The sequence below is a fragment of the Sorex fumeus genome, unplaced genomic scaffold (genome assembly GCF_029834395.1).
Source record: "Sorex fumeus unplaced genomic scaffold, SorFum_2.1 ptg000026l, whole genome shotgun sequence".
Lineage (NCBI taxonomy): Eukaryota > Metazoa > Chordata > Mammalia > Eulipotyphla > Soricidae > Sorex > Sorex fumeus.
In genome coordinates, this window is record NW_026606083.1 from 17,179,354 (window position 1) to 17,192,040 (window position 12,687).

General features: G+C 36.6%; 1 protein-coding gene across 4 annotated transcripts in view; it reads right to left on the reverse strand.

Moving 5' to 3' along the window:
- NEBL (nebulette) overlaps positions 1-12,687 on the reverse strand; it is a 379,293-nt gene that overhangs the window by 41,457 nt on the left and 325,149 nt on the right. For 3 of the 4 annotated variants that reach the window (XM_056114775.1, XM_056114773.1, XM_056114772.1), the window contains 5 exons: positions 11,458-11,568; positions 9,637-9,747; positions 9,362-9,472; positions 7,212-7,316; positions 5,428-5,520 (listed from right to left, as the gene is read on the reverse strand). The exons of the other annotated variant lie outside the window; for it this stretch is intronic. In XM_056114775.1, the coding sequence (XP_055970750.1) occupies positions 5,428-5,520; positions 7,212-7,316; positions 9,362-9,472; positions 9,637-9,747; positions 11,458-11,568 (531 nt within the window). The remainder of the gene's footprint in view (positions 1-5,427; positions 5,521-7,211; positions 7,317-9,361; positions 9,473-9,636; positions 9,748-11,457; positions 11,569-12,687) is intronic. 4 annotated transcript variants of the gene reach the window in all.

The following is a 12,687-nucleotide window of genomic DNA, read 5'->3' on the forward strand; positions in this document are numbered from 1 at the left end:
CATGTGGTTTACACTAGCTCATGTGCCCACACACCATTGTATATTTAAAAAGAATAATTCTGTGGTTAAATAGGTCCATGTTATGCAATTAAAACAACAGTAAGAATGCTGTTCTCTTGTCATTAGAGCTCCCACCAGTCCCAGGCTATACTCCAGACTCCTGTAGTGAAATCAGGAAACTCGGTGTCTTCTCTACTGAAGTCCTAATATGAGAAGCCCTGCCCTCTAGTTAGCACCATGGAAATGTCCCCAGCTACACAGAGGTGCACTTTCATAGCTGAAGGAATCAGATTTCATCATTTGTGATCAGCTTCTTTGGTAAACAATGCTCCAACACAGAGAAGCAAAATGGCATGTCCAGCAAATAAATTTTGACAAGCAAAACTAGAGGATAAAGTTTCATAACATGTTACTCCATAGTCAATGATTTTTAAAAGTGTAATATTTAGTATTGGTATTTTGTTGCTTTTCTTTCAATATGGTCAACAGGGGTCCAGCAGAAAACATACTTGAATATCTCCCCTCCTCAGTGTTGAGGAGTCTGATACCATGTAAAGAGATGACAAAAGACCTGACCCACTGTGACTATTTCCTCAATGTGCTACTTACTTCATGCCATCGAGCACAGCTCAATAGTTTCAGCAGTTTCAAGATGGGTAACTGTGCTAAAGGTGGTAAAGTTCTAGAATAATCTCTATTGATGGCAAGAGACAAGAAAGGATGACTCTTGGTTAAGCTCAGAGGGGAAACATCCATTGAGCAGCACTGCTGATACAAACTGCTGGAATCCACTGGTCTCCAGTAGGTGGATGCTGGGAGACATAAATGTGATGCAGGGACTTCTCAAGTCTTGTCCACTCAGAGATGTGAGTGTTTTTCAGGCAACAGCTCACTCAATACTCTAGTTCCTGAATTATAGATGAGAAAATTGAGGTATGAGGAGGATTTCTGAGGGCTAGACAAGAAATGATCAAAGTGGGGTATGCATGGAAAACTAACAATCTAAGGGTCACACTTAACCTCACAAATATAGAGTTCTCCATACTTCTATTCGGGATTTTCATATGCCTGACCAGATGTCCCTTGTGATGTGCATAATATTATTTTTTCATTAAAAAATAAATCAGTGAGGCATGAAAAATAAACTCAGTGGTTTTCAAATATAGTTTTGTCTAGGGAGTACATCTATGTTACTATGGTGGATTGAAAACACCCTTGTTTTAGAAAGAGGACAAATGAAAGCAATTCATCTCTGTCAAGGTCCAATCATGCAGTCGACACTTATTAGTTGCAGTACAATGTTATCACAGTCCCCACACTCTGGAAATCTGAGGGGCTAGTGGAGTAACCAATGACAGTGTGGTCACAGACCTTTGTACACTTGATCCATCTCTCGCCCCTCATACCACCTGCCACCTTTCACTCATGACTCCAAACTTTACCCTTCAAGTCTTGGACCCTGGACATTAGTTAGTTTAGTAATAAAAAAGTCCCTTCTGCACATGCAATCTTTATAATTTCTTTGGTACCACACCCAAATATGACTCTCTCTAAGGAGGTTCCTCTTTATACAAATCTCCCTTCTCCAGCCTTTAAGCCACTGGATTTTGCAAAGAAATGAGAACTTACTATGAAATGAGACCATGTGTACCAAGAACTCAGAAAGCACAGTATACATCTAAACACTATTCATTGTTTTAAAATTGGAACAACAGATAAAAGGTGTTTTATCTCTGGTTCAGTTTCTTCTAGTGACAGTAAAAATTCTACCAGTTCTGGTTCATCAGATAAAACTCACTGGACATGGAAGTGCCCTCCTCAGAAAATAAGAACAGAAGAGATGAGCTTTGGTGGGTTTCTAGTTGTACACACAGCACTGGGCTTGCCTGATTCTTAGATGGTGAAATCATCTCCATCTCTAAGGACATGCTCTACCTTTGTATAGACTATTATATTTGTAGTCATGAGGCCTTGTGTGATCAAGTATCAGACCCTTACTGTGGATCAACATTCAATACAATAGAAAAAAGCACTTAAGTGTGACCACACATTGTTGATATTCTTCTGGTTCTCTTTCACTTTCTTTAGCTCTAGAGGACCAGTAATGGCTGTGGTCTGTTTTATTTTGTCTTTGTATTTCATCTATGTAATTTTTATTTTTAAAATTTATTTCTTTTTGTATTTTTGAGCTTTTGCTCAACAAAATACTCAAACAAGCTAAGAATTTTCCACTTCTAACTACTGTGTAATTGAATGTTTAAATGTTTAAATTTAAATTGAATGTTTAAATTAAATAACAATTTTTCTTCAAAGTGAACACAAATTTTAACTTGTATCAGATACTTTAAGGATCTCTTTATCCTATCAAGCAAATAAAACTATATTCACCTATCCATAAGTGAAATAATTTTTAGTTAAAAATTTAAAATGTTTCATAAAGATAAAAAAAGGCCCTCCCGTTGATCATCGATTTGCTCGAGCAGGCCCAGTAACGTCTCCATTGGAGACTTTGTTGTTACTGTGTTTGGCATATCAAATACTCTTGGTAGCTTGCCGGGCTCTCCGAGAGGGGAAAATGTTTCATAATACATAAAATGTTTCATAATAAAAATTAATTAAAAAACAAAAAAAATTTAAATGAAAGAAAATTTTTTTTAAATGTTTCTTATAAAAATGTTATTAGATATATGCACAAAAAGTCTTGGAAAATATCTTAAAGCAATATAAATATCTCTTATTTTTTAGTGTCTATTAATATATTGACTGACATTCACCAGGGTGAGCAGAGCCCCAGCAGCTGAAGACCTCCGGTTCCAGTCACAGCCATGCTTAAGACCACTCTCCACATGTTTAGACTAGCCTCACTAGCCTCACTCATGAAATGAACAGCAGAGGAACCCAGGAGTGCGGGACCTGGGGCATAGATGGATTGGGACTGGGGCCTCCTCCACCCAGATCCCCCCTTCCAGGCATTACACCCACCAACTGCCCCCGGCACCATGTAATCCCATCAACGGCCAAGACCCAGGGACTATAAAACCCTATTCCCAGAAGCAACATTTTATTATCTAGGTCTTACTCTGGTGAACCTGGCAGGCTACCAAAAGTATCTTGCCCACACGGCTGAGTCTGGCAAACTCCCCGTGATGTATTCAATATGCCAAAAACCTGTAACAATGATGGGTCTCATTCTCCTGACCCTGAAAGAGCCTTGAATGTGGCACTTTTTAAAATCTCAGGGCTAGGATGAAGGAGACGTTACTGGGGCCTGCTTGAGGCAATCTATGACCAACAGGATGACAGTGATGCAGTGTTCTTTTTAGTGCCTATTAAGATATTGACTGACATTCACCGGGGTATTTAAGGGCAAATTTGAAACAGGAGCAGAGAAGAGAAGCAGAAACTCAGAGAATTTCTTCCTCATACATGATCATCGCATGTAAAATCTATTTCTAAGCTCCAACACTCCTCCTTCAAATCTAGTTAAAAACACATGAACCTCACAAATGACAATGGCAGAACATGGATACAAGTAGTAGAAGTAACAGTTCTCTAAATTTATGACATGATTAGTGATGCCACATCATGAGGTATTTTTCTATGTCTAAAATTCATGGAAAATGACACGTCAGAAAAGGGCGTGTGCAGACATTTCTATGTGTGAAAACCAAGGCTAGACTTAAGTGGTGCATGTTGAAATTTAGCAATAGCTTAAATCCACAAGAAAAATATGTTTTAGAAATCACATGCTAGTGCTCAAAATGAGGAAGTTTTAAACCTATGCAGGCAATAACAAATAAATGGTATCTAAAGTTCTCAGATACTACCTGCAGGCTTAAACACAACTAACAATACCAATATTAGTTCAGATCTAAAACAGTTAAACTGAAAGTATCCAGGGACAGGCTACCTCTAAATAAGATTCAAAACTAGCTCCTAATAGAGAAAACTAATAGCTAAAAGGCTTGTACTCTGGAGGTGGAAAAACGTCAAGCTCTTTAAATGTTATAGAATCATATCTTGGTTTGACATATCTAGCTAATCTTGAAAGGGCAACTTTCCATTTGAATACTAAACAGAAGTTTATGGCCCAGCCTCACAGAGACACACAGCCATGCATTTAATGTCTGCTAGAAGAGGCGATGAGAAGCTGGGCCAAGAAATGATATACAGAATGACTGTGCGTGATTTTCCTTGGGTGGGAAGCTAAATATGATTAAAGATGAGCATCTTTGTTTTTCAAACAATTCAAACTCATCAAAATGGCACCATTATTTCACTGTTGGCAACAGCAGGACACACTACAGGACATTTATAACGTCGTATTGTAGTACATTGATGGGTACATTTCAAATATTGTCTTGAAAGTGCAGAAAATACTGTATACATCTTTCCCATACTAATTTCTCTGTCAGACAGACATGTGTGGGGCCTGACCCAGACTCTCACTCTGACAATGAGACAAGCTCATAAGACGATCAGATCTCCTCATAAGAAGATCCTTCTTTTGCTTTTTTTTTAGAAGACAACTTCATACATGCCACCAAGACTATATAGCATGAGTATTATGCAGCCTCTGCAAAAATTCATGTTGAAGGATGTATTTCTATGAAATTACGTTGCCTTTCCTGCTGTTTCCTTCTTATTCTAGGATCAGAGTGACTGACAGACGAGTCTCACCAAGGAAGTTCTACTTGCATAACTTCAAGAAAAACTCTAGAAGATACAGTCTCCAAGAGTAAAGAGAAAGGAACAGATTTAAGAAAAGAACTCTTTTGACTTTTTCAACAAGAAATAATTAAATATGTGGAAGAAGACCTGTTGGTAAGGAGAGCAATTATCCACATCAAACACAGAATTGAGAAGCTTTTAATGATAAAGTAAGTGCCTTTTCTACCCTTCCCCCATGCTCAAAGGGAACTGGCAAATAAATTATTTTATCAATTATTGTAAAGGTGTGTGTTTTCTTTGCTGAAATCTGGAAGAAGCAGAAGGCAAATAGGATCTTTAAAACCTTCTCTTAAGTCACCAAATAAATAATGTAGGGGCTTTCATCATTCGATCAGGGTAAAATTTTCCTTTCTCAAAGTTATAGAGAGCTACTGAAATGTATATTTTCTCCGAAAATTTTAATACCATTAAAATACTGTTCAAAAAGAGGAAATCTAATCCTAGATTGCATTACTAGACTATTAAAGTGATCTATCTCTATGCACTATGATATATCAAGATGAAACACTGCTTAGGTTCAAGGGGGAACAGGCTACTCTTGCCTTCTGGAAGTTAAGCCTTTGATATTAGATGAAATAGCATTTCAGCAGAGTGAAAAATAAAAGAGAAAGGCAGCCAGTTTAGGAAAGAACTAAAAACATTTATCTAGCTTATGTTTGCTTTTGAAAAGGATAATTAATGCCATAGAGAACTTACTGAACTAATATTCTGCTGATTTTTCTTCACTCGTTCAATCTCTGGAGTATCTTTTACGGATGTGCCAGCTCCTATTTCTTTCTTATAAAATACCTTTATTAAAAGAGAAGGAAAAGAATTGCTATAAGCTTATTAGAATTCAAGTCTATATCTGTTTCATATGAAAGAAAGACAATGTCTCAGGTTTTCAAGTAATATGAATACAGCATCTATTGATGAGTACCAATATTATGTCAACCAATTAAATCTATCCATTATGAGAATAAATGCCCAATTTTGGTTTCATATTCCATTATATCACAAATAGCTCTCAAATGCCTGTCCTAGTATACAGCCCTTGGGTAACTGCAGGTTATTTAAGAACAAAATAACAAACTAGAGTTTACTTCTTTGAATATAAATATGTCACATGTAATTAAGAAAAATCAAAGTTTATAAGATGAAGGCTCACTAAGCAACCATCATTTAATTCAAAGACAGCATGCAAGTTCAAGCAAGTGCTATTCTCCTAATATAAGAATGCTCTCATTATCTTCAAAGAAAATGTTAACTCTATCCACATCAACAAGGATGCTCCCATTCTCTTCAAAGAACATGTTAACTTTATTATCAACATTCACATTAATCATGTCTCTTTGACACAGATTTATTTGTTAACCTAACCCCAGGACTCTCTTCCCCACAACCATCCTTTCCAATAGAGTAAAACCAAAGCATTCTAGAGAAAGCCAGAACAAGCAGAAAAAAAGGCATATCAAAACAGAACCAACTCCTCTCTCAATACCTAGCAACCCAGTATGGCCTACTAGGAGTTGGATTTTTCTCTGAAAGCTAAAAATCTGGTAACCTATGAAATCTTCTGGGGTACTAGAAATTATCTGGAACACCCCAATAATATCAGGGGCTCCCAGGGTTACATCTGGTGGTGCCCAAGGTACCGTTGTGAGGCTGGAGATTAAATAGGGGAAGCAAAGGGTTGGCTGCATGCAAGGCATGTACCTTAATCCCTGTACTATTTGTGCATCCCTGTGTATGACCAATATTTATATTTTCTTTCAATAATTATAATTTTATAATTCATTTAATATAATCATTAAGCACAGACCCAACTTCTGAATGAATGGTGCCAATACAATTCCCACAAATAAAGATACAAACAATTTGAAACTGGTGATATATCCCTAGATATAATATCAGTGCAAATAAATCCTTAGATATATTATCAGTGAAAATAATTATTGTCCCAGGAAGAAAATCACTTCATATAATGATTTTCATTTTCAAACATAATTTGAGTAGAAGAACAAGACTATCTTCTTTGGTGAAATTTTAAAATTCACTTAAAAATAACTCAGTTGAGCAATAGCACAGCGGGTAGGGTGTCTGCCTTGCACGCAGCCAACATGGCCGACCCGAGTTCGATTCCTTCGCCCCTCTCGGAGAGCCCGGCAAGCTACCGAGAGTATTCGATATGCCAGACACAGTAACAACAAAGTCTCCAATGGAGAAGTTACTGGGCCCGCTCGAGCAAATTGATGATCAACGGGAGGGCCTTTACTTTACTTTACTTTACCAAAGAATAAAGTTCGAATTTGTAATAATTCTTTTTTAAAAAGATAAATTATAACTTGTAAGATCATTTGATACTTTTATTATTTTAAAGCAGAGATAATACATTTTATAGAAAATTCAATCAAAATAGCAAAAAAGTCAGATAATGAGCAACAATGGTTCTTCTTACAAAACAACACTGCAAGGTGACAACAGAAATAATGAATACTCACAGCACTAATGTTTTGTTGGGTTGTCTTAATTCTCTGAATTTCTGGAGTATCTACCACAGTGGAATAGTTAGAGAGCATTTTCTCTGCTTCATCTTTATACTTTCTCTAAAACAAACAGTTAATATGAATCTGAATCTGCTCAAGGGTAATGAGAAAGACAAAATGACAATCCTCCTAACTCAACCACACTGCTATAAATTATAATTTAGAATTCTAAGCAATTTCTGATGCAACAGCAAAAAATGGAGGGTGCATGCAAACAAAGTAAACAGACAGGGGAGCAACCTTGCCTGCTTAGGCAATATTACCCACCTTAGCCCATTCAAAGACCTTGGGAACTGGACCTCGATGCCACACCTAATTCTGAGACCTAATCTTCCATCAATAGTTCCACTCTCTGTTAAAATCAGCCCTAGAGATCCTGCAAGTTTTTCATATTTCTAAATTTTTGCTTTTCACCCTACTTGGATAAAACACCTGTGCCTAAGGGAAAGGTATTCATGTTTTTTCTGGATGAGGTGAAAATCTCAATTTTCTACTTACTAATTGTCCTGTGCATTCTAATACAACCTGTACACTGCTAAGCACCAGCAAACACAGTATTTACTACATGAAAGGTAATGTTTGAAATAATAAACATGCAGTAACTCAGTCAACCCTATGCAGATGGGTTATTATTGCCTCTTATAGATGGGAAAAATAAATATCAGAATTAAGATTCACACCCCAAAACACTGGTACTAAAGCCAGTGAAGTTGGCCATTATTGCTGCAGGTGAGAAAAGGTAATTACTGTTTGTATTGAAATGCACCAGAGTATCATTATAACCTTTCATAAGTATTCCATTATATCAAAAACAATTTTAAAATCTCTTAAAATCAGGGGGCTGGAGTGATAGCACAGCGGGTAGGGCGTTTGCCTTGCACGCGGCCGACCGGGGTTTGAATCCCAGCATCCCATATGGTCCCCTGAGCACCGCCAGGGTAATTCCTTAGTGCAGAACCAGGAGTAACCCCTGAGCATCGCCGGGAGTGACCCAAAAAGCAAATAAATAAATAAATACGTAAATAAGTAAAATCTCTTAAAACCATATGGGTCTCTTGTCACATTCAGAAAATCAACACTATCGAATTTAAGCATGGCCTCTGACCTCAGCAGGAAATACTTCCAGAACTGGAAGCTTTGACTTGAGTCAATATCTTCATCTCTTTCTTTATTGTCAGGGAGGCACTACTCCCAATAACACCATGTGGCTCTCAAGAGGTAATGTGATATGAGGGTCTCACACATGCAAGATGTGCACTTTATAGCCTCAGCCTCACTTTGACCCTTGATACTTTTGCTACCTGTCATGATTTGTAAAACTTCAACTGCATAACTGTTTGACTATTAGCCTTCAATTTTCCCCAAATAAAACCTTGTCTAATTTTACATATAATTTCCCAAGTGTATAGGACATATAGGACATATTTGCCCAATTAACAAATAACATTGTTGAGACAACTTTTCTCCCCTAACTCAATTAACACTAAAACCATATAAAAGAGACTTCTTCCCCTAAATCATATTTTATCAATAATTTCCTCCATTAAATATTTTCTTTCACAATTGTTTTTCCTATATCCAATTTCTCATTTATAAATATGTAATGTGTATACTCAAAAAATAAAATTTTATAGGAAAATGTAGTTTTCTCCATGACTAGTTAAGATTCAATTTCATTTTATAATTTGCAGAATTTTATTCATACTTTTATTTGGACCTGATTCTTTTAATGATCAAATTCACCATGAAATGGATAAAGGACAACTCATTTTGTAATCTCTTTTCTATAGAGTGAGCATTAGAGCCAAGTGTACAATAAAGTATTTAAAAGATCAAAATGTACTGAATTCCAAACATGGGGTCCAAACAAGAGAACATTAATGCTCAACAGTATTTAGTTTTTTGAATCTGTAGTTCCTTTTCTTAGTGAGGTATGTCACATTTAATCAATGATTCCTTCAACATCAAATGCACTGACATTTGTAAATAGGAAACCTGAATAGACCAAGAAAATCCCAAAAAAGATACTGGACATGAAGACACACAGAACATGTGGGGACTGGATATGAGAAACGTTATCTTGAGGAGATTTGTTCCCTACTCACCTGGCTGTAGATTTCAGATGCTCTCTTGGCTCGAAGCATGTCTGGGATATCCATGCTCACTTGCATTCCTTTTCCTTTAATTTCATTTTCTAAATCTTTCTTATATTCTTTCTGGAAAATTTTTTAAAAATGATGATCAGAGAGCTCTGCTCCATAAAGATGTTGATATTTATGTGCTTGGATCTCAAAGCCACATGTGTGGAAATAGCACTCACACTCTTCATACAGACAATCCTGGTGTATTTGCTTTACTTTGTCTCCCATTACTTTCTTACCTGGCTGGCGATTTCAGATGCCTTTTTAGCTCTCTGGATATCAAGAGTGTCCATGCTCACCTGCATGCCTCGCCCTTTTATTTCAGTTTCTAGATCTCTTTTATAGTCTTTCTGTAAGAAGAAGAAGAAGAAGAAGAAAGCATGAAAGTAAGGCCCTTTATTAATCTTTAAAACTATGCAAAGAAAACAGATGTCACTTTGAAAGCAGGACCATGGCCTTTGAAAATAAGGTAGATTCTTGTCTCATTTACATTTATAGAACAAGAAAAAAAATGTCATGGTAGGAGCCTGACTTAACTATTCACCAGAAATCAAGAAGAATTTTTCTACTAACCTAAATTAAGAAAGAGTCAGGAAGGGGCTGGAATGATAGCACAGCATTTGCCTTGCATGCGGCCAACCCAGGTTTGGTTCCCAGCATCCCATATGGTCCCTCAAGCACCACCAGGAGTAATTCCTGAGTGCATGAGCCAAGAGTAACCCCTATGAAATACCACGTGTGACCCAAAAAGCAAAAAAATAGAAAGAAAGAGTCAGGGGTCAATGAGATCATACAGTAAGGAGCTCAACTTGTACACAGAAGACCCAGCCCCATATACAGTTCCCTGAGACATACCAGGAGTGATCCCTGAGTTCAGAGTTAGGAACAGCCCTCTGAGTACTGAGCTAGAAATACCCATTAGCACTGCCATGTGTAGCCCAATCAGTCCTCCACCATTGACAAATTAAAGCAATAAAAATATTCTAGTGGAATTAAAAGCATATGTGGGGAGTAAAAAAGTGATAGAAATCAACCCACCCAGAGAGAATGAGCAGAAAGGGGTCAAAGGTAACTCCTTAAAAGAAAATCAATAGTGCACTGTTTAATTTCCAGGTGTTTGATTTAGTTTTCTGTTTTTGTGTGTGATTTACTTCTAATTTCAGCGCATTATGGTCTGAGAAGATTGTTGATACAATCTCTACCTTCTTAATTTTATGGAGGCATGTTTTGTGGCTCAGCATGTGGTCTATCTTGGAGAATGTTCCATGTACGCTTGAGAAGAATGTGTATTCAGCTTTTTGTGGATGAAGTGTCCTGTATATATCTACTAAGTCCCTTTCTTCCATTGTTTCCCTCAAATGAAGTATGTCCTTGCTAAGCTTGAGTCTGGTTGATCTATCAAGAGGTGACAAAGCAGTGTTGAAGTCTCCCACTAGTATTGTGTTGGAGCACCAAATAAAGGATGTTTGGAGGATCCTCCCAGGAGGGGAGATGCATGTCGAAAGTAGACTATGGACTGAACATGTTTGCCACTCAATGCCTCTTTTGCAGACCACAACACCCAAAAGGAGAGAGAGAACACAGGGGATTGCCCTGCCACAGAGACAGGGGGCTGGGGGGATGGGGGGTGGGAGGGATATTATCCATGTTGGTGGAAAATGGGCACTGGTGGAGGGATGGGTATCTGATCATTGTATAATTGAAACCAAAGCACAAAAAATTGTAAATCTACAACTTTAAAAAAATAATAAAATAAAATAAAGGGGAAAAAAAGAGCAGAAAGGGGAAAAAAAAAAGAAAATCAAGAAAATATTTTTTGTGTGAGATGAGGAGAGGGTGGATTTTTTTCTTTAAAAGAGAAATGATCATTTTTCCCATTGTGTATACAAAGGAGATGGCAAGCATCGTATTTTAATTGCACTGACTTGGGAAAGATGACAAGGACTGAGCTACTTATAATCATCTTACACATAAAAGTTACATATCTCATCCTAGAGAAAGACTTACTGAAAAGGAAATCTGCTAAAAATTTATACTAATTCATTTGTAAATATACTCACCTCACTAACCATTTCTGATGCACGTTTTGCTCTTTGAATATCAAGAACATCTGAACTAAGGTCCATTCCTTTTCCTTTTATTTCATTTTCAAGGTCTTTTTTATATTCTTTCTATGGAATAAAAATAATAGAGTTTAAACTTTACTGGCCAGCTCTTGAACTGGTATATTTACATGTTCTCTAGAAACCACAGAAAGAAGAAAATATTTTTAAGAAAGACCCTTTGAGTATTCATGTTCCTGATTTCCCTTTCAATCATGTTAGGGTAGCTTTCAATATTATCAGTATTTCCCGCTTAATCCTTTCTTCCAATATATTTTGGTACCATATTGGTGCCATATTTTTAAAATATGTTTTCCTTTTAACTGTTGAGGAAGATCTTAGGAATACATACCTCTTGTTAATTATTTGAAGTATTTCTTTGAAAGCTGTCTGTAAAATATGAATCATTAAAATAAGTTTTAAGGAATGGAAAACTGAAAAATCAGAAGGGCTGACTGATGTACGCCAAGCTTTTAAAAAGTTTTATAAAAACAAATAATTTCCTATAGATTTATCATGTGTTTCTTAAATTCCATCTATTTTAATGTCATATTTTTAGCAAATCCAAATATCTTTACTAATATATATTTTGGATGACTTCTGGTGCTAATGAATCCCTGACTTTCTTACTAAATAAATCATGAAAATGATATGTATCTTAATCCAATTCAGCTAAGTTGCATTTATGACTAACTTGCCAGATGAAAGATGAGACTTCCCTTAATGATAAGAAATCAGGTTCCAGTTAATTCTAGGGTTCATTTGATGGTTATTTTCTCTTTGTCCAGCATAATTAAATTATCCGGTTCTCTGCTTAACTAATAGCCTACAAGACAATGTAATGTCCTGCATGTAATTTTGGAAAATGCCCAGAACCCAATGACCTGGATATAAGTCAGAGTTCTTTCACTTATTTGACCATGGAACTTTCAAGAGGACTTTCTGTAACTGAGCACTGACTTGAATGCGAGGGGACAATAAAATAAAAATACACATGCTACCAATAGCACAGGGCAATTGGGAAAATCAAATGAGGTACAAAATGACACTCTGAACGCTCTCAGTGGCACTGAGAATGTAAGAACCATAAATATAGAATGTGCAGTCAATTTAAAGCTAAATGCTTTCACACTCAGAAAGGAAAGTTAGTTTCATTTAGCCACTAAAAGCCCCTTTTCAAAACAAGAC